This window comes from Natator depressus, chromosome 3 (genome assembly GCF_965152275.1).
Source record: "Natator depressus isolate rNatDep1 chromosome 3, rNatDep2.hap1, whole genome shotgun sequence".
NCBI lineage: Eukaryota > Metazoa > Chordata > Testudines > Cheloniidae > Natator > Natator depressus.
Window position 1 is genome coordinate 175,821,557 of NC_134236.1, and position 22,796 is coordinate 175,844,352.

The 22,796-nt window shown below is 43.3% G+C and overlaps 1 protein-coding gene across 5 annotated transcripts in view; it reads left to right on the plus strand.

Annotated features, from left to right (window-relative positions):
- PRKCE (protein kinase C epsilon) overlaps window positions 1-22,796 on the plus strand; it is a 502,197-nt gene that overhangs the window by 242,429 nt on the left and 236,972 nt on the right. The window contains exon 1 of one of the 5 annotated variants that reach the window (XM_074949375.1): window positions 15,176-15,239. The exons of the other annotated variants lie outside the window; for them this stretch is intronic. Coding sequence (XP_074805476.1) covers window positions 15,191-15,239 — 49 coding nt within the window. The 5' untranslated portion in view covers window positions 15,176-15,190. Of the gene's footprint in view, window positions 1-15,175; window positions 15,240-22,796 lie in introns of those variants that run through there. 5 annotated transcript variants of the gene reach the window in all.

Sequence of the window (22,796 nt, forward strand, 5' to 3'; positions counted from 1 at the left end):
CTTAGTAATGTGTTAGGTGTTTGCCAAAGGGGGAAAAAAATAGTAATCAATGCTGATTATTGTTGTATGTGCCTGGGGGAAAATAACTTAAATTCCTTTAAAATAAACCTTTTGTTCAGTTTGCCCCTGTATCTTTGTAGTCTTCAGTTTCATAATCCAGGATTGATCAAATATGGAGTGTATTTTAAGAAAGAGTATGAATTGGAAGAGGGATGCTCTTTCCCTCCCTTGCATAATATATGGTAAAATGGTTTTGGAACTGGCTTGCTTTAAGTTTAAGTCAGATTATGATGAGATCTCCTGAAGAGGCAGGCCAGAAGAACAGTCTGTTATCTTACTTTAGAGCAACTGCTAAGTTGGAGCATAGCCTTGTTGTTTTTATTTGTATTACAGTAGTGCCCAGAGGCCCCAACAGGGATCAGCTGATTGTGGTTGACACTGTACAAACATACTAAGACTGGCTCTTCTGTAATTTAGAGAAGGTTAATCATGGGGTAATAGTTATCTTCTTTTTATGTTACTGAAACAAGGTGGTGCTCAATGAAAATAAAATCTAAATTTAAAATAGAAAATATTTATATTCAATGCATAACTAACCTGTGGGATGCGTTGTCATGAAAGAGTGAGGCCAGGATCCTGGCTGAATTAATAAAAAGATTAGACACATCTATGAATAGTAGGAATATCTGCGATTACACAACCCACAATAGAAAAGTATATGCTGTATAAAACTTAGGGGGAGCAGGAAATTTTCCCTAGCAGTATGTTATTCTGTAAGTGCTCATTATGGGGGTTTATACCTTCCTCTGAAGCATCTGCTATTTTGCTGGTATCGGGACAAGATACTGGACGAGATGGATCATTGGTCTCATCCACTATAAAAATTCCTATGGTCCTGTGTTCAAGCCTAGTTTTTCCTGTGTAATTAATGCAGGATTGAGCACAATGTCCAGACTTCTCTTCACTGGGTATTTAACATTTTGGGTCTCTTTCATTAGGTACCCATCCTGTCTGCTTTACAGATTTGGTTTCTCTTTCACTGTATGAACCTCTAAGAGATACATTTAGCAGCCTGTAACTTAATTTTGTCATACTCTTATTGGGAAGTAATTTCATGTACTGCTATTGGTTGTTATGGAAACAGTATAATTAGCTCAATTGTATAGGGATGGGAATATCACATGCTGCTTAGAGTCAGGGTGAAAATGACAAAATGGCACTTCTATAAATGGTTCTCTAGAATAAACTGCGTCAGTGGGGCTTTCACAAGGTTTCCCCTGTAAATAATTCTTCAGCATTCTACACTTTTTCCATTATAAAATGCGGACGTGATATGAATTTTTTAAAAGTGAATAAAAATCACAGTGAAGATTTAGGAAAGCAAGCCTCCTGGAATACTGTATTTTAAACAGCGTTCTTGGACTTCTCATATTGAATTACCATCTCTTTTAGAAAACTGGAAGCAAACAATCTCTTGTCTTAAAAGAAAAAAGTTTGCTCTGTTACACCAAATGAAACCCTAAGTAACTCCATTAAAAATCTCCAGGTAAGGAAAACCTGTGCTCTATTTTGTTTCTTTAGGATACGTAAAGAAGACTTGAAAGTTTTATTTTTAAATATTTTTTCTGCTTGTTTTTTTGTTAGAAATAGCATGGCTTGACTTCCCTGATTTTCCCGGAGGATTCCTTGGAGGACTGAAAACTAGTCAGAGTATCACAGAAAAAGATGAGACTGAAATCTGAGTAACTGAGATGGCAGGGTATTTTTACTCAGACTTTTAAAAACTCCACGTTTTATTTTTGCTTTTTATCAATATTTATTTAATTCAGACTTCTGACAAACACTTGGGGGGAAAGCAGTCATTGTGAAATTCAGCACCGCTTTTCCTTTCAACTGAGTGCTGACAAAGCTCGTTTTTCAATTTTAAGAACTTCCAAGTAGTTTTCCTGCAGAAACAAGGAGCACAAAATTTAGTCTTACTTATATTTAAGTGGGGGGGGGGAGCTTTTAAGAAAAGCTAGTTTAAAAAATCAGGCTGCTTCTATATATCATAAAGAAGGGGAAAAAGGCACAAATGCAATTTATTTTTTTTTGCAGATACCATTCACCAACTGTTATTAACTGAGAGAATTTGGCCCAGGGTATCTAGTTTTTCTTTTTCTTTCTTACATAAATATTTTTTTAAATGTAAGCAACTAACACATTTAGGGATGTCCGGAATAATCTTATGTAACTCACATTTACCACATTTTGGGTGTTTGTCCCACTCTGGTGACTGGTCTGCGTTGCCAGCTAACAGACGTAACAGATTCATTCAACATGCTTTGAAATCCAAGAAGTTAGAGGCTTATGCTTTTTGTTTTGGAGGAGCTGGGTTCAATGCCTGCTGATGACCAATGATGGGAAATCATCACACTAATAAAAGCTGACTTGAAAACAATAAATGTTATTTTTCTAATTTAATTTTTGGTCAGTTTTCATGTAAAAGCTGATGTCAATGTCTATCTATAGAAAGCTAACTTCTCCAAAGCACTAAACAAATTAAAGGCCTGTTTAGTTTAATGAACTGACCTGCATTATCATTTGTCTTCAATACATGTTCTGTGCAGTGTTTAAAGGGTTTTTTTGTTGTGTTGTATCAGGCAGCACACAGAGGTTCATGTGGGGCAAAATCATTGTAAATAATGTTTTCATAAAGCACATGTGACTCCATTATGCTTCCATTTGAAGGCCTTGTGCATGGAAGATGGCTAATAGCATTGGAAATCAGAGCTACTGATCTGATTGTCACTGACGCAACATAATCAGCAAGAAGATCAGGCAAAAATGTGTCCAGCCATCTGGGGAACTTTTTAAAACAGGCTTTTTAAAACTTTAACATCTGTGTTTTAGAGCAAATGTATGGGGAAATAAAGAAGGCAAGGATTAAGCATGGTTTTGATTTTGTGCCAGGGATGGCATTATCGTAGGTTCACTGTTTCAGTTGCACCCACAGAAATCATAAAGGATACAAAAGCAGGCAAGCCTACACTTCTGGCCCAGTGTGGAGGGGGAGATCCCAGAGAAGTGGAATGGGGGTCTGGAGAGCATACCCCACCCTGCACACACTCTGCAATGGTGACTCTGGTCCTGTTAGGCTGGGCCCTGCTCTGGGCATTACAACCAGGTGCACAGAGTCACAGTGCCTCTGAGGTTTGGCTCAGCTGCCTAGAGGGGCAGCCAAGCCAAACCTGAGAGGCATTGTGACCCTGTGTGGCAGGTCGCAATGCCTGGAGCAAGGAGCTAGGCCCAGCCTCCCAGGACAGGAGCTTGCTGCAGGATGTGTGCCGGGCAGGCTATCTCCCCAAGGCCCCACTTACCAATTTTGGAGGGTCTCCCCTCAGCACTAGTCTGGGATTAGGGTTGCAGGGTAAAAGGAGCTGCTGTGGGTAGATGGGTGGGTGGTGCCACCTGGGCAGTTGAGCATAGTGCACACATTGAATGGGGAGGCTAGATCCACCCTGTTTTGTGCTCACTTTAATATATAATACAGAACACTTACTGTAACATTCTTTAACTATAAGCCACTTATATTCCTATACAAATAAAGAATGTAGTTTACCATATGCCCCTAAATTGCTTCTACAAAGGAATATTCAAGTTCAGTGAAATTAGATCCCTGCAATTAGGCTAAATCCAACAGTCCCTCCCCAGGCAAAGCACTCATTAGGGAGTAAGGATTACAAGATTTGGCTCAATTGTATTAAACCTCTCTTAGAAAGATATAATACTGTACTACTGCTGTATCATCAAGTACTTTTCTACAATGTCTGGGAACCTGATTCTGACTCAGACCTATGCACATTACCAGAAAGTGGGATAACCTGTATATTTCACTACAGCAGCCTACTGTATATGTGAGACAACTAGGAGCAGGAAGGAAGGGAAGTAGGAAGGGAGTAGGAAGTTTAACCAATGTTGCCGCTAAGGGACATAGACAGAGGATGTTTGTATATGGGAGGAAAAACTGTCCACGGTCCCCACTTTGATTGGGAAATTATAATTCAACCAGTGTCCTGATGAAATGAGGATCACCATTTGATATGCCCCTAGTCAGGGGAGGGATAGCTCAGTGGTTTGAGCATTGGCCTGCTAAACCCAGGGTTGTGAGTTCAATCCTTGAGGGGGCCATTTGGGATCTAGGGCAAAACTTGTGGATTGGCCCTGCTTTGAGCAGGGGGTTGGACAAGATGACCTCGTGAGGTCCCTTGCAACCCTGATATTCTATGATTCTAGCTGGTGTAAAGGGTGAAGGAAGAACCAGTGTTACAATGATGAGAGAAATCCTGCACAAATAGTTTCTAGTAGGATGTTTGTGATGTTACACTCCATATTCTTTATGGAAATATGCTTATAATATGGATAGGGCATAACTGAGATATACTTTATGCAAGAGGGCTCTTGTAAGTTATCATTGGAAAGGTTATGATTTACTGAATGTGATTATCCAAATTTGTATGCATGTATCATTTCTGTATCTAAAGTTAGAAATATGGACTATGTAACAATTACAAGTGGGTGTGTATTGGGAAGACACCCACCAGACCACAGGCCATCAAATTTGGTAAGCCATCAGGAAGGAACAACCATAATGATACTAATCTTTCTCCCTCCTGGGACATCCAGGACATCTCTCCCTCCTGGGACGTAACTGTGACACCACTAGGTCACTTGGTCTTGTCACCTGATACTAAGCATTACCTGGGACTTCTTGTAACTTTTCACTGAGAGGGGAGGGGGGTCACGTTTGGGAAACAAAGGATTCCTGCCTTATGTAAATCCTATGTAAGAGTGGGGAGGAAGGCAAACTGGACTCCTCCTCTCCATGGAGTGTCTTCCCAAGAAGAGAGACTGCTAGAGCCACCTGAAGGGAAGGCAGGGGGGAAGTCCAGACAGAGACAGGGGTCCAGTCTGAAGAGAAATATAACTGGAACTCTGAACCACGGAAAATTTGCAACCTGCCTAAAATAACATTTAGGGTAAGAAATTACATTTTCAAAAAGAAAAGGAGTACTTGTGGCACCTTAGAGACTAACCAATTTATTTGAGCATCCGATGAAGTGAGCTGTAGCTCACGAAAGCTTATGCTCAAATAAATTGGTTAGTCTCTAAGGTGCCACAAGTACTCCTTTTCTTTTTGCGAATACAGACTAACACGGCTGTTACTCTGAAACCTGTCAAATTACATTCTGTAACCTGTTTCTTAGCTTATCTTGCTTGGTTGGTTTTATCTGCTTAGTAATCTGCTTTGTTCTGTCTGTTATCTCTTATATTCACTTAAAATACACCTTTGGTAGTTAATAAACTTATTTCTTATTTACAATAAAACCCAGTTTATGCAATTTCTAACTGGGGGTGGGGCAAGAAGTGTACACATCTCTCTTCACACTGAGGAAGAGGGTGGATTTTTAGGAGCTTGCACTGTGCAGATTTTTCTATATGGCACAAAACAGTATTATTTTGGGTTTATTTCCCAAAAAGGGGTGTGCTCGTGAGTGCTGGGGGAGTCCTCTCACACAGAGCTGATTTCAGTCTGTGTCTGCAGCAGGGTGTGGGCCTACTTGTCTGTGTGTGTGTGTGTGTGTGTGTGTGTGTGTGTGTGCGCGTGCGTGCTGCAAGAGGCTGGAGAGCCTAATTCAGAAAATTAGGGAGAGGGAACCCAGGCTGATTGATTAGGGGAGGCTCAGTGAAATCCCAGTACATCAGGTGGCATCCCAGAGGCGGGGTTCATCCTGTCACAATGTTACACTGTCTAGTAGCATTGTTTTCCACTTTCTCTAGAATTTTTAATGCTGACAAAGCCAATTTAATTGCTTTAAATAAAAATTTCTCTCATTTCATTGACCACAATATGAAAGTAATTGCTGACAAAAAATAGGCCCAATGTAGGTGCCCAAAGTTAGTTACATAAAGCCACATTTAGACACCTTTATAAAAGTAGCCTGTCCTTCAGAGGGACTGAGGAACTACAGCTCCTACTGAAGTTAGTGGGATCTGCAGTTATTTATCACTCTGAAAACAAACAATTTATTTTGCTTGTTTTATTTTGCGTGAAGGTACATTTAGGTGCCTAGCTTTCAACAGCCAGTTTTTGATGTTTTTAAAAATGACAAATTGCATCCTTCCCAACATATCTACACCAGCAATACCATCACAGGACCTAGCCACACCATCACCAGTTCATTCACCTGCACATCCACCAATGTAATATACGCCATCATGTGCCAGCAATGCCCCTCTGCTATGTACCTCGGCCAAACTGGACAGTCCCTATGTAAAAGGATAAATGGACACAAATCAGATATTAGGAATGCCAATATACAAAAACCTGTAGGAGAACACTTCAACCTTGCTGGACACACAATAGCAGGTTTAAAGGTAGCCATCCTGCAGCAAAAAAACTTCAGGACCAGACTTCAAAGACAAACTGCTGAGCTTCAGTTCATTTGCAAATTTGACACTATCAGCTCAGGATTAAACAAAGAGTGTGAATGGCTAGCCAACTACAAAAGCAGTTGCTCCTCCCTTGGTTTTCACACCTCAACAGCTAGAAGAGGGCCTCATCCTCCCTGATTGAACTAACCTCGTTATCCCTAGCCTGATTCTTGCTTGCATATTTATACCCGCCTCTGGAAATTTCCACTACATGCGTCCGACAAAGTGGGTATTCACCCACAAAAGCCTATATTCCAATACCTCTGTTAGTCTATAAGTTGCCACAGGACTCTTTGTCAGTATTACTAAGCTCTTCAGTCTAAGCCATATCTGTAGGACCACTTGAAAAGTTTCGACTCTTAGGCTGATGTTGAAGGTATACTTGCTGGTAAATGTTTACAGATGTGTTACCTTTCTAGGGGCACTCTTACTAAAAGTGGTCCCATGTTTCAAACTTCTCTGATACTTTTGTCAGCAGTCTATTTCCTCTCTTTTATTAATATGGACTTTTTGTGGAAAATCCTGAACATTCTGCCAAAAAAGAAAAAAAAAGAATTTATATGCTGTGGAAAATCCAAATATAGGTGTTTCTATGCTGGTCATCTGGTATAAATTCAGAGACCTTCTGTATTTTTTCTTATGATTTTGGCTCCTCACTGAAATAGCTGTGCCAATGTGATCATAAAACACAGTATGTCATTGAATAAGACAAGCAATTTTTTTTTAAAAGTGCACAGAAATTACACCAGCAATTCACAGAATGAATTTGAATTCTTCATGGCAGAAGGGTGCACTTTACTCTGATTATCTGCTGTCTGAAGAATAGTCATGACATGGGACAGCAGAATTTTTTACTTTCATATACTACTTGATCTAATCCATTACACAAAGAATATACAGTTTGAAAGTTTGAGGGAGTTTTTCTTTGGTTCATTGGGGTTTTTTTTTCTTTTCACTTACAGGACCTTATTTGCTACATTCTCTTTCGAAAGTGCCAGATCCCTCTGTTATTTGAAGGATGAAGAATTAAGTGGAGGGGAGCCAGACAAATTTATATACAGAAAGGAAAATCGGCCAAAGTAAAGAAATATGAGGATAGTGATTTGGTACAGGGAAGCAAGGTCTCTGAAACCTCTCTTCACTTCTCTTTTTGGAGTTTCTTGTACAATGGTTAGAACTAATTATTTCCTCATCTACATTTTGTACAAAAAAGGAAAAAGTGTCTTATTGTAAATATAAGGCTATAGCCATGACTCTAGTTAAGGGCCAGATTGTGGCCTGGCTTGTGGAGCTGTGCAGAGGAATATTGCACTCCCTGCACCTGGCAATCTCCCTGTACCCTGGGTATTTATATAGAGGGGAGAGCAGCCTCTGTGGAACTGATATATTTCTTGCTGCCACTTACGTATGTGGGTGGGGAAAAGGTTAGGAGGGAGCAGGCCTTTGGCTTTTCCCCCACGATGCTGGCATGCTCAGGAAACTTATCTGCCCCAGCTAGACTTTTCATAGTGTATTTTCCCCACCCGAGAGCACAGGGGAACCGGGAGGCAGAATGTGGCTCTGAGTCAGAATCCACTTTCCAGTGTGCTCCCAGGGCAGCACAGCCATACCCTACCATACCTCGCTTGGAGTAAAGCCACAGATTAGCTTGAATTTTGTACCAATCTTGTGCTAGTTTTGTCACCAGTAGCTTAGTTTTTAATGAAGTTTTGTCCTGAAAAGTCTCATGCTCAGTCCCAGGTCAAACAAGATTTTTTTGTTTGTTTTTGAAAGATTGAAGGAAATTGTCTAAGCTGCTTTTGAGTTATAAGGTAGTGAAAATCTCATGTGTTTCTGCTTTTTGTTAAAAGTGCATAAACTTTTTTGCCCATGTGTGTAACATAATCTGTTGAATACCAGGCCAAAATAACTGTGCTGTGCTTGTCAGGGTGCATACCCAAGAGAATGCTTTCCTCAGTCTTTGGGAACATGAAGAGTACCAACATCTCTCACAGTATGTACTGAAAGAGAGAAAGCACACTCTTCTATTGGTGTTTTTTCCCCTTGGCCTGTTCTAATAAAACATCATTCACCCAATCTCGTGTCTTCTGTAAATATTGCACCACTCTTTCAGGGAGAGAGGGCAAGATCAGCAACTGCTTGAGTCTAAGGGGAGATTTTAAAACCCTAAAAGGGAGCAATAATAAACAAAATGGCAGGCCTTGTTTATAGTAGCTTAATTCGTTATAGATCATAGAAGGCTAGGGAAGTCTCAGAGTGTTGCTGAGCCAAGCTTTATGAGAGGCCAACTTTATTGGCCTCCCATAAAGTAGTTTTTACAAACTGTACAAGCTTGTTAGAAAAACAAAGCCCTGTAGGAAAAGTGATGGAGTAAATATGCAAACATGCTCCTTCCATGGCTTACAGCCCCCACTTCTACACTGACCACAAGGTGGATTTCAAAAATCTGAGCATTACCCCAGCTCTAGTCTGATAACTGTGAGTTCAGCAGTCCAATTAAATTCTAGCCTCAGGGAGAGGTGTGGACATAAAGCACCTGCGTGAGGGTGGTGCTTAGCGTTTCATAGGCACTGGCCCTATATTGCCAAGGTAAATAAAAATGGTGGGTACATTTCAAAAGTCACAAGGCAGAGCTCTAAAGTGCTGCCGAGACAGTTCCTGGTCCCTGCTGTCTGGCTTTGTTCCTGATTCTGGCTCCTACTTTCTTCCCCTATCCCCAGTTATTGACTCTGGTTTGACCTATTCCAGCTTGCCTGTCTGTGGTTAGAATCATAGAATATCAGGGTTAGAAGGGACATCAGGAGGTCATCTAATCCAACCTGCTGCTCAAAGCCAGACCAATCCCCAAATTTTGCCCCAGATCCCTAAAAGGCCCCTTCAAGGATTGAACTCACAACCCTGGGTTTAGCAGGCCAATGCTCAAACCACAGAGCTATCCCTCCCCCACAGTTGATGTGACTGGTGCTCTAACCAGTTGATGTGACTGCACATGTTCTGCTTCTTGACATTAAGGTTTAATTGCAGTGTAAGTAGGCTTAACGGCACTACCTTTAATCTAACTAGTGCAGGTAACAATAGTAGTGCAGAAGGGGTAGAACAGGCTTCAATGTGGGCTAGCCACCCTAGTGCAAACCCAGCCTTTGTATGTACTGGGATGGCTAGCCTACACTGATGCCTGCGCTGTCGTGTCTTCACGACTGTTGTGACCTGCGCTAATTAGTGGGGATATGCGAACTTGAGCTACAGTTACAAATACAGGTTTCAGAGTAACAGCCGTGTTAGTCTGTATTCACAAAAAGAGAAGGAGTACTTGTGGCGCCTTAGAGACTAACCAATTTATTTGAGCATAAGCTTTCGTGAGCTACAGCTCACTTCATCGGATGTCATTTTGAAAATGGGACTTAGGCACCTAAGTTACTTAGGGACAGAGTTTTTATTTTATTTAGGTGCCTAAAGATTAGGGTTGCCAATCCTCCAGGATTGTCCAGGAGTCTCCAAATTAAAGATTAATCTTTAATTAAAGATTACGTCATGCGATGGAATCTCCAGGAAATACATTCAACCAAAATTGACAACCCTACTAAAGATCCAGGTAGGCACACGGGAGCATTCTCAGAAGCCTTTATGCATCCAACTCCCTTTGGAATCAATGGAGCTAGGCGCCTGGGCACTTTTGAAAAATCTGACTGGGTTCCTGTCTGCCTCTTTAGGCACCTGAATACCTGAAAAAAATCTGGCATTTAGGTGCTTTTGAAAAATGTCCACGATATCGGATCACATCAGTGCATCTTAAAACTAAAGAGATGTTTTGCTATTTTTACAGCAAATGTGTGAGATAGAAAAAGTGGGGGGAACAGATCAAGGATCCCTAGAGTGGACTGAAGAAATTGTTTTGTTCCCTGTTAAACAGCCAGGGCCAGGCTAGTTTTACATTAGAAATTCAGGCCTGTCCCGACTCCCAGTGCAGTTAATAGGAGAGTGTTTCCTTGACATCCGTTAGTTGAATCAGGCCCCTGGTCAGTACAGACTGGAAACTGAAATTAAAGGAAGGTCTTGCATTACTCCCACATGATTCTTTCCTGCTGACCCAGAAACGGAACAGTGGGATCCAACCTGAGGCTCTCAAGGCTCTAAGTTGTGGCCCATGAGTGTGATTGCCTTAGGAAAGAAAAGTGTATTTGATTCTGAGTTTGACGTGTGTTCCACAGCTGCACACTGTTCTTTTAACTGAAGTGTCTGAATCAGCCTAGTTGTCATGGGCAGGAGTTGGAGGCACTGTTTGCCATCTGCTTCCCTTGTAGTCCCACAAGCATCTGTGATGTAAGCCGCAGCACTCTGAGCAGCTGTTGCCACTTCCATACTGCAGCTGTTCAGCATCTTCCCTGCTGGCTACATGCTGTATTGCAGAGGAAGAAGGAGAGAATAGCTCTGCCAGTTTCCCTGCCAAACGGGGGTAGCCCCAAGAAGAACAGCTCCACTGGCTCCTCCTGAGGAGCAAAACGCAGGGCACTCTCCATGGAGGGCAGCACAGGAGAGGAAGTTGAGAACCCAAAACCAGTTACGGCTCTGATTCTCTGCTCCAGCAACAGGTTAGAGCAGAGTGGGGCTGTTCTAATCTGGCTATGATCCTCAAAAACCAGGCTTCAGTGGGGAGGAGCTGGACTGCGTTAGTCTCTGGCCACATGCTTCCTGCACCAGGGTCTGCCTTTGCTGGTTCTGTGCCTTGGGTGGGGCTCCCTCATGCTAGAGCAATCCCTGGCAGGGGACTTGCTGACGGTGTTTGCTCCCACATGATCAGTGCAAAGGGAGAAGAACAGGGCACAGAACCCATCCAGCCCTAAGTGTTGATTGTGGACCCTGGAGCTTTTTGGTGTAATATGTTCGGCCCTGAAAAGGCTGAGCTGCTCTGGCGGAAATCATGTGCGGCGACGTCAGTCTGAAGGGTGAGCTGGCCAGATGCGAAGCATGAGGGGAATTAAGGGAGAAGCACAGATCCTGAAGGGAAACTCCCAGTAATGCATTAATAGGATCATCAAGATCATCTGTAGAAACTACAGTTAACTTTATATTACAATTGTGCAAGTGTACAATTGCAAGTTGTACAGTAAATTAGACTAGGGTGATTACAAATCATGTTTTCTATGACAGCATTTCAGATCTTTTTGTGGGGCCTGCGCCTTGCACCATGGAAATATAAATGAACGTAATAAATAGGTAGTATTTCTCTGAATTTTTTCTGATGACTTAGTGAATTTGCTGATGATAGTGGAGTCAGTACTACATAAGGCTAATTTATATACCCTAGAGCAAATTTAATACTAAACTATTAATCCGCGGGGTTTTGAAATGGAATAGTAAATAATGGCCATCCTAGTCAATACATATACTGTGGTCATTTCAGTAGGTAATACAATAATGTTGACTTTATTAGTTGGCTCCCAAGAATGTAGCCAGGTTTGGCGAAGGCAACAAACTTACTTGCATAGAGATCAGTGTGTTGTTTTGCAAGAACTGTGCGCAGCTTCCATAGGAAGATTTTCAGTGAGAGCCGCCTACACATGGAGCACTTGGCTTTTGAATGAGTATTACATATTAAGGTTTGGTTCAATCACTGTACATTCATTTCTGTACAAAACAGCAGGAACACTGCACAAACGTGTGCATTATCAAAGTCCACCAACACTTTAAAAGCCCTGCTCATTAAAAGAATGACCAAAGTCCTTAGTGGCTGCAACTGAAACAACAGGGATTTAGTGGGGTGGTATAACTGGATTCAAAAGCTGAAATGAAACTTGATGTCTAATTAAATATTTATGCTAACTAGTTTAAAATAAGTTTGCTTTGATCAAAGATGTAAGTGTTCATGCAGTTACAAGGGCTTGAGGGATAGATTGTTGCCCACCCTGAGTGACACACACAGGGGATCTTTCATACAGATTTTGGGGGCCAGTTCCACCTTGCCGAACCCACTCCGCAATTATAAAACTCTGCAAGGGTTTTCCTTTCTGCAGGCCCCTTGCCATTGGGGATTTTGAGGGAGGGGATAACGCCGAGGTTTATGTCAGTATATTAATCTAAGCTTCTCTAGCTAAGCGTATTCTTTATCAGTATCCACTATACCAAATTAAATGTAATGCTGCATATTTTTAGCTGCCCTGAAACCAAATATGTTGAATATATCAGTCTGTAAAACAAAATATCTTTAAAATGGGGCAATGATAGTCATTATAGATAAAGTCCAAGAACATACATTATACAATAGGTAGTGTATGGAATCAGGTATCCCCATTGTATAGGTGGAGAAACTGAGGCACAGAGTGCTTTTGTAAATTGAGCAGCAGGCACTCAACCTGGTAGATGAGGTATGTGCCTGGGGAGTCTAATCCTGATTCCAGCACCAATTGGCTCTGTGACCTTGAGCACGTCAACTTAATTTAGTTTGAGTTCCTCCTTCAGTGAAATGGGAGTCTTAGTATTTACCTTCTTCATAGAATGCTGTGAGACTTGAGTAAATAATGTTCAAATGCTACGTAAGTGCAAAGTATTAGATCCCTAGTTTCATTGGGATTTCATGAGTCACTAACAGGTCAATATGGAAAGGGTTATAATGTTAGGAGATCCTTACTGTTTATTACCTTACTCTCTTATTACATAGCTTGTTGTTGTGATGGTGTTACTTGTAAGGATGTTTTGGAATATGACTGTCTCATTCAGCTTCCGGGGCAGTCCATTATGTTTGCTTCTTTTTGCCTGAAGGTCAGGAGGGTTCTGATGTTGGCCTGGAGGAGGCAGAAATTAGCCCTGGATTTGGGGGGTGGAGGGGGTTGTTTTTTGTGTTCCTGATTTCTGTGTTTAATCTAAAAAAATCTTGTCCAGGGTGTGTTGAGCTGTGTATATATACGTTTAGAGGTTACCCTTGAGAAACTGAGAGTTGGTCCATTGCATCAGAAGCACTGTGAACATAGATGTTGAAGTCTCCCAGGACAATATGCTCTGGAAACTTTCATCATCATGCCATGGAGGATTGCACTCAGTTCCTCTAAGAAATATATGATTTTTGAAGATTAGCAGGATGCACCTGTTGGTCTTGACTTTGGCTTCACACAGTAGTTGACTGTCCTCAAAGGATTTTGTCTTGACCGGTTTTTTCTTGCATTTGAGTCTGGGCTAGAATAAGATGGCTAATGTTGCATTAAGGTAGATTTAGCATTTGCTATAATAGAGCTTGACAGGTAAAGTGTATTCTAGCTGTGGGGCCAACTCCTGCTAACCTGACCCACTCATTTTTGTGGTCCCATCTCACACACACAGTGAGAAGAATTTTGTCTTTGATTGTTTTAAAACCTGCATACTATCACTGTATGTCATTATTTCACTTGTTTAAAAGGTATGTGTGATGGACTGAACCCCCCCCCCCGGGGTGCCACCTGATGTGCTGGGGTCTCACTGAGCCCGCCCTTTCCACCAGCCTGGGTTTCCTCACCCTGTTCTTGGTGTGCTCCCAAGCCTTCTCTAGCACACACACAGGTAAGGCAACACCCAGCTGCAGACACAGACTGAAATCTGCTCTGTGTGGAAGGTCTTAGCGAGGGGAGTGGCCAGCACTCACGTACACACCTCATTTGGGGGTATAAACCCAGAATAATATGGTCTTGTGTACAGAAAGATCTGCACAGCACAAGCTCATTAAATTTTGCCCTCTCCCTCAGTGTGGAGAGAGATATGCACAGCTTTTTGTCCTGTACCCCCCAGATATGAATTGCACAAACTGGGTTTTGAAATAAGGTTATTAACTACAAAAGATAAATTTTAAGTGTTAAGGGATACCAAAGCAGATTATTGAGCAAATAAAATAAAACAAAACACGCAAACTAAGCTTAATACACTCAAGAAACAGGTTCCAAAATGTAATTTCTCACCCTAAATGTTGTTTTAGGCAGGTTGCAGGATTTCTGTAGCTTAGAGTTCCTGTTATTTCTCTTTAAAGATTGGACCCCTGTCTCAGCCTGGACTCAGCCCCTGCATTTCCCTTCAGGTGTTTTTAGCAATCTTCTTTCTTGGATGGGGAGGCAATGGAGAAGAGTCCTGATTACGTCACTTCCCACCCTTAAATAGAATTTACATAAGGCAGGAATCTTTTGTTTCCTAGTCTGACCCCTCACCCCCCCCTTAATGGGAAAAACACTGAAAGCCCAAGATGGGGGTCTAGTACCAGTTGACACAATCACCTGATCCTGTAGTGTCAAAGCACCAACCCTGGGAGGTTCTCAGGAAGGCGGGAGATTAGTATCTTCCAAGTCTTATTGTTCTTCCTAATGGCCCATTGAAGCTGATTGCCTACTGTCTGATGGGCATTCCCACAAGGACACACACAGTTGTAATTGTTACACAGTCAATATTTCTAACTTCAGATACAGAAATGATACATGCATACAAATTGGATAAACACACTCAGAAGATCATAACCCTTACAACAATACCCCACATGACCCATCTTGCATAACATAAAACATATCTTAGCTATGCAATATTCATATCATAACAATATTTCTATGAAGAATATGGGGTATAACATCACAGTATGAAAACCTTGTTTGTTAAGTTTCAGATGCTGCATTTTCTGGTAAACTAGTGCGAGGAGAGGGGTAGCATGTGCAGCTTCTGCAGAAGGAATCCTGCCAGCGCAGGGTGAGCTCCCACAGATGGGCCCAGGGAAATGATCTGCCAAAGTTCGGCCTACAGCATTTTAAAATTGGCATATTCTTGTGAGTAAAACACTTCAGATTCCTAATATCTATTATTGTATCAGGTCTAATGGTTCACGGCTGAACAATTACAACTCAAAATGTAAGCTTGCCTGCATGTGTGTGGGGTGAGTGGGATCAACCTCCATTGTTCACCACGCTAAGGTCCCCAAGTTGGGGGCAAAACCAGACCAGTCAGGCAAAATACTCTTTGCAATGGACTTGCGAACCATGTGACAGAATAAAAGGAAAATTTCAGGTAAGCACAGACAAATGTTCTTATTGTTTTGTCTCCAGGTTGGTCTGAGCAGAGACCACTCTCCAGGCAGTGTGCTCAGGGTCAAGAATGTAGGGAGTGTGGTAGAATGTAAGTGTCTTGTGTTGCTCTTTAGTGATCCATTTTTGTCAACTTAGGCAAGGTTTTGCTGGGCTTCAGATGAAGTCCCATCCAGCCTTCCTTCAGTCAGAGGAACATGTAGTTTGATGCAAGACCATTTGAAAAAGGGATATTGAGATCATTCAGAAGATCCCCTCTCCCCCACAAAATACTCACTGAAACAATAGCCGCTCAATTAGCAAGACTTACTGTGACAAAGTTCCTCCTCTGCCTTGGTGGGTCCTGCACTTACTGGCAGATTTGCTCGCCTCAGAGATTCACGGCAGCCCTCAGTTTGGCCACTTTTGCTAGTGGCTCAAACCTGCCATTCACTCAGCTAACCTCATCACTGGCCAGCATGGGGAAAGGGAGGAGAACAATCCCCGCAGTCTCTGCTGACCCACCTAGTGGGTCACAGGATAGGCCAGGGACCTTCCCCTCTGGTGGGACCCACAATCCAGGTCACCTCCTCTTGTCTCAAATAGGGAGTTGAGGGGGATGGGGGGGGACCCAGGCCCACCCTCTACTCCAGGTTCCAGCCTAGGGCCCTGTGGATTGCAACTGTCTACAGTGTCTCTTGTAACAGCTGCATGACAGCTACAACTCCCTGGGCTACTTCCTCATGGCCTCCTCCCAACACCTTCTTTATTCTCACTGCAGGATCTTCCTCCTGATCACACTTGTACACCTCAGTCCTCCAGCAGCACACCTTCTCACTCCTTGCACACCCTCCCCTAACTGATGGGAGGTCCTTTTTAAAGCAGGTGTCCTGATTAGTCTGCCTGCCATAATTGATTCTAATAGGTTCTTAATTGGCTCCAGGTGACTTAATTAGCTTGCCTGTCTTAATTGGTTCTAGCAGGTTCTTGATTGTTCTAGTGCAGCCCCTGCTCTGGTCACTCAGGGAACAGAAAACTGTTCATCCAGTGGTCAGTATATTTGCCTTCTACCAGACTCCTGTGCCCCTGGATCCCAATAGGACCAGACTCCTGTGCCCCCCTGGTCTGGTCTGGGTCTGTCACATTACATAAACACTGTAATTTGTGCTCCCATTGATGGCCCTGCAGCATCAGTTTAGCTAATAAGGGCTATTTTGAGAACAATGCTGACGTTGTCAGTGATGCTGGTGCAACAGCCAAGATATTTTGGCATGATAAGGGGTTATATAAATTGAAGTTGTTGGTGTTAAACTAAAACAGCCATGTTAATTTCAATTTAATTGAAAACAGAGGGAAAATATCAAATGGAAAAGGGTAAAACTGAGAGTGGGGGTAGTAGCAGAATCATCGCTTTCAAATGTTGACACAGTAATGGAGGTTGGTTTAAAAAAAAACTTCACAAAACAGTTCTCCACCAAGGGTTTAATTCAGAAAAAAATGTGCCTTGCTGAATTAGGTGGGGTTTTTTACATGTTGATTGCATAGTACCAATATCTGGGTCATCTCTGCTACTCACTGTGCTTCAAAAGTGTATTCTGACAACACTTGTACTATGAGCACATTGTGAGTGGGAAAAATGGCTGAGTTCTAAGGACACCAGGAGAGAAAATGCACGTGTGCAACATTCTTTTGGGGGACATTTGCCATGGCTTATACCAGACTTTTGACTCTTCTAGGAGCTACTTTAGAGGTTGATGGTGGGAATGGAAATTGTTGAAATCATGGTGGAATTCCTCAAGGGCTTCTTTTCCATGGGTCCAGATGATGAAGATGTCATCAGTATAGCGCAAGTAGAGTAGGGGCGTTAGGGGACGAGAGCTGAGGAAGCGTTGTTCTAAGTCAGCCATAAAAATGTTGGCATACTGTGGGGCCATGCGGGTACCCATAGCAGTGCCACTGATTTGAAGGTATACATTGTCCCCAAATGTGAAATAGTTATGGGTGAGGACAAAGTCACAAAGTTCAGCCACCAGGTTTGCCGTGACATTATTGGGGATAGTGTTCCTGATGGCTTGTAGTCCATCTTTGTGTGCAATGTTGGTGTAGAGGGCTTCTACATCCATAGTGGCCAGGATGGTGTTTTCAGGAAGATCACCGATGGATTGTAGTTTCCTCAGGAAGTCAGTGGTGTCTCGAAGATAGCTGGGAGTGCTGGTAGCGTAGGGCCTGAGGAGGGAGTCTACATAGCCAGGCAATCCTGCTGTCAGGGTGCCAATGCCTGAGATGATGGGGTGCCCAGGATTTCCAGGTTTATGGATCTTGGGTAGCAGAGAGAATACCCCTGCTTGGGCTTCTCGGGGAGTGTCTGTGCGGATTTGTTCTTGTGCTTTTTCAGGGAGTTTCTTGAGCAAATGCTGTAGTTTCTTTTGGTAACCCTCAGTGGGATCAGAGGGTAATGACAATAATTCTGACCAGTACAACTTCCACTGTTGTGCTTACGAGTCAAGTAGTGGCCTAAGTGTGCAAGGAATGGAACAAATGGTAAACTGTGTTAAACAAAGTTTCCTCTTCTTCTTCTCCCCTCCCCCCAAATAAAATGTCAACACTGCGATAGAGGTCCACTAAGGTAAATGCTGCATGTAAAGCAGTGTAGTAATGGTATCTAAGCTGAGGTGTTCTGGACCATTGCTGCGAGATATCATAACCCTTCCCCCTCCCCCCCACCCCCTTCAACTTCCACCCCCAATAATGGCATTAGCAGGTACAATACAGAACAAAACAGAGTGGTCTGTGGTTTTACAGCAGGAATGTTTCCTGGAATAAATGGGACTTCCAAAATGTATTGAATGAGGAGAAGGAAGACATTTGGTGGCTGTTCTTGGGACACAAGAAATGTTGGGCGTAAGTGTTATAAATTGGAGTGAGCGAAGGAACAAAGGGATCAGTCAGGAGTGGATCTTGGACAGACCATAAGTGGGAGGAGTGTCGGTAGGCTGACCAGATGTCCTGATTTTATAGGGACAGCCCCGATATTCAGGTCTTTTTTCTTAAATAGGTGCCTGTTACTCCTCAACCCCGTCCCAAGTTTTCACACCTGCTATTTGGTCACCCTAGATGCAGGCACAGATGCAGGGAGGGTCACAGAACTTTTGTACAGAGCAGAATGGTAGAACACAGCACTCCCGTCTAAACACATGTCAATTTTGTATTCTGTCTGTAGTTTTGGCTAATACTTTGGGATAGACACATGGAATGTGGTGCAGTAGCGGGCAGGGAATTCCAAAAGGGGGCAGAGAACACAGAAAAACAGGAAAAAACTGGCCTAAGCGAACAAGCTGTACTAGTTCACTAACTCAAACAATAGAGGATGTTTCTGTCAGTTGGGTGAGCCAGTTTAAGCAGCCCCTGGGTACCTATTAACACTCTGCAGTCTGCAGTTAGATGGCAGAGAACCCAAAATCTTACTTGACCTTGGCAAATTGTATTAGGCAGAGATAGGCTTTATGCGACCTGCAACTTGTCTTTATGCCTCTCTTCCCCATGAGCAAACACATTTATTTTGCACAGTGCAAGGAAAATCCAACTCCCCTTTGGGCTGGAGATGTTTGAGTAACCCCCTGGCCTTATAAGGTATTTCTGGGCATTGCTACTCAACAGGAGTTTTTTCAAGTCCATGACAGGTATTGGATCCATCCTCAAGACAGAATGCCATAAATAAATAAATTTAGGTTGCAGTACATGATTTTCTGCAGCAGTTATTTCTTCTTTGGCCATTGCAATTAATTGCCCTTAATTTTATAGATCCAGAGTGGGTCAAAGTTTATTACAATGAATTTGCAGCAGAGAGTGCGCAGTCACGGCTTGTAGGGTCTCTGAAATGGCAGATTTAGGAGCATCAGAATGAACAGTTTAAAATAGTTCTCCCACCTGCTGTTATTAAACCCTCCAGTTCCTGTGCATTGTGCACTGATATCAGGAGGAGGCTGCTCTTCTGATGCTGAGTATCATGTAAAGTCCCCAGGGGGCTTTGAGACTGTGCTTTTGCCTATTTGTTTCTAAAAGGGGAATTTGAAATCTGTGCTCTGACACATGCTTGATCAAACCCCACCAGATGTCAGTCTGTGGTCATGTACTGCAATGAACCCCTCTTTGATTGTGACAGATGTAGTGCACTGAACCCCAGTGGATTCTCAAGAGCATAACCTGGTATTTTGATGAGCTCAAAGCCAAGAGATGAAGAACTGGAAAGCTGTAGCACCTAGAAAGAAACTTTCAGCTGTTAATGAGTTAAAAAAATACAAAATGTAGTTCCTAGACAAGTGCAGTAGAAGGGTTCAAGGCCAGTCTTGTCCCTTGAGGTATTGTGGGTGACTAGTAGATGTGCCTTTTCACGTCTATCCATATCTTGAAGCCAGAAGTTCACTCTGTTTGTTAAAAAAAAAAAAAGAGAGAGAGAGAGAGAGAGAGATTGAAACCCAACAGTTCCCAACCCAGCCCTAAGGACAGTCCAGTAGAAGAGCATAAGGATAAATTGATTTTGTCATGACTTATTCACACTGTCCTCTTGCATGTCAGGCTGCCGCACTACTGTTGGCCTCCTGCCAGCAACAGGGTACATCTCTGTCCCGTTCTCAGGACATCCAGTTCCAGCTCTACCTTCCAGGCTGTAGGCTGTCTGGCCTTCCCTCTTCAGCCAACTCCCAGGCTGTCTCTGGACGGCTGATCCTGCTCTCACATAGTCTCTGGCTCCCTCCTGTGCCTGGTCTCCTCTTAACTCCAGCAGTACTTCCCTTTCTTGGGCTGGAGAGATTGTGGAGCTTTTTATTGGCTGGCTGGTGAACTGTGTGGTAGCAGGGCCCAGCAATGAGCTGGATGGTTAGTTACAGTATGTTAATGCACGTTGTGATCTCTCAGTTGGAAAGAAGCAAAGTAAATGTAAAGTCATTTAATTATGTAAAAAGCTATATGTACTTATGTGTGTCCCAAGTACATTACTAGCTATTGCCCATAATATTGTCTGTCTGAAATGCCTTGTAAACAGTATGACCCTTTTCTTTTCTATCAATTCTTTTTTATAAGAGCATTAAGCGCCTCCAGATATTCTTTTGGAATCTGTGACACTTCTTTGGTATTTTGAAATTACTTGACCTTCAGTCTCCTGTCTGAAAATAGAAATGAGACCGTGTAGTAGAATCTCTTGATTTTGTGTCTAAGTGATCTGGAGAATTAAAATTGGTTTCTTCTCATATTTTGAAGAGTAAATAGCTCTCTAATAGCGATACCAGTGGTAATCCTGCTTGGACTTCTGTTGCTTAGCAGCCAGTTTTGTTGCCATGCGATTTCATGGTGTTTAGGCCTACGGTAAAATGTTTTTGTTTTATTCAATTACGGGGTGTACATGAATACACAAATGCTGTTGCACTATACTCTTCTCAAATTTGATTTTAATTTATACAATTATGTCTGTACACATGCTTGTACGTCATGTTCTTAATTATTTGAGATGAAATACCATATTAATTTGGCCTATAACACCTTCCACCTGAGCTCTCACAGGGCTGTATAAACATGAGCAAATTAAGTCTCACAACAACCAAGTGGCATAAGTAAATATTGCTATCCCAGTATAACAGCTGGGGAAACTGAGCCTCAGATGTTGTGATTTACTCAGATTTACATGGTGAGTCCATAGCAGAGGAAGGGAGAGAACTGGCTGTGCTTTAACCATTAGACTATGCTTCTGGGAAGAATGTGAGCTAAAGCTTCTGCGAGTATCACTGACTCAAAATGCCTTTTTCAGTCTGATCATTATGATCTGCCCCATTGTCTCCTGACTGCTCCTTTTGTTGTCTTTATTCCTTCCCAACTTTGTGCCTTCCTTCACGTCATCCTTTATCCTTAGAGCTGCCTCCTGATTAATGGACATCAAACCCCCTTCCGCTTCTCCCTTAAAAAAAATGATCTTTTCCCCAAAACATGCCAATTGTAAATGCAACAGCATATTGTTGGGACCTTCAGCAACAAAGCCATAAGCCTCTGTACCCTTTACATTAAAATAGTAACTTCAGCAGCTTGTAACAGTAGTAGACTGTTATATTCTTAGTGGACAAGAGGTAGAGGTGAAACACACTTCACATGCTTGTTATGTAAAGACCACGTGCCATTTGTGCTTGTTTACTGGACAAGACTTGTCTTTGCCTTTTGCAAGGTCTTTTAGGAAAGGATTTTTAATTAACTAAAATAATGGAACACCTTTTTTTTCAAACCTTTTGAGTGAACATAGGTCCAGTTTCAAGAGACCATCGGCCAATTTACTATTTTATTTCAAGCTCTTGTGAAATTTTGACATGACACTCAGTGAAACTCAGCAGTTTGACTTTAATTTTTGCTTTCTCACTTTAAGTTAAATGAAAATGAAATACAGATAGGGTTGCTAGGTGTCCGGTTTTTGACCGGAACACCCGGTCAAAAAGGGACCCTGGTGGTTCTGGTCAGCACCGCTGCCCGGACTGTTAAAAGTCTGGTTGGCAGTGCAGCGAAGCAGGCAGGCTCCCTGCCTGGTTCCATGTGGCTCATGGGAGGCGGCCGGCATGTCCGGCTCCTATGCAACGGGCGGTCAGAGAGGCTCCATGCGCTGCCCCTGTCCGCAGGCGCTGCCCCAAGTGCCAGCTTCACAGCTCCCTTTGGGTGGGAACCGCAGCCGATGGGAGCTGTGGGGGAGGCACCTGTCAGTGGGGAGAGCATGCAGAGCCCCCTAGCCGCCCCTTTGCCTAGGAGCCAGAGGGACATGTCACCGCTTCCCGGGAGCCGCATGAGGTAAATGCTGCCTGGAGCCCGTACCCCTTACCCCCTCCCAAACCCCAACTTTCTACCCCAGCCTGGAGCCCTTTACCACACCCTGAACTCCTAATTTCTGGCCCTACCCTGAATCCCTCAGCCCCAGCCCAGAGCCCATACGCCCTCCCACACCCCAACCCCCTGCCCCATCCCAGAGCCCTCTTCCACACTCCAAACCCCTCAGCCCCAGCCCGGAGCCCCTCCTGCTCCCTAAACCCCTCATCCCTGGCCCCACCCCAGAGCCTGCACCCCCAGCTGGAGCCCTCACCCCCTCCCACATCCCAAACCCCAGCCCTGAGCCCCCTCCCACACCCCAACCATACTCCGAACCCCTTGGCTCCAGCCTGGAGCCCCCTCCTACACCCTAAACCCCTCATCCCCGGGCCCACACCCCCAGCGCAGCCTGCACCCCCTCCCTCACCCCAGCCTCCTACCCCAACCTGGAGCCTCTTCACACACTCCAAACCTCTCAGCCCCACCCCCCCA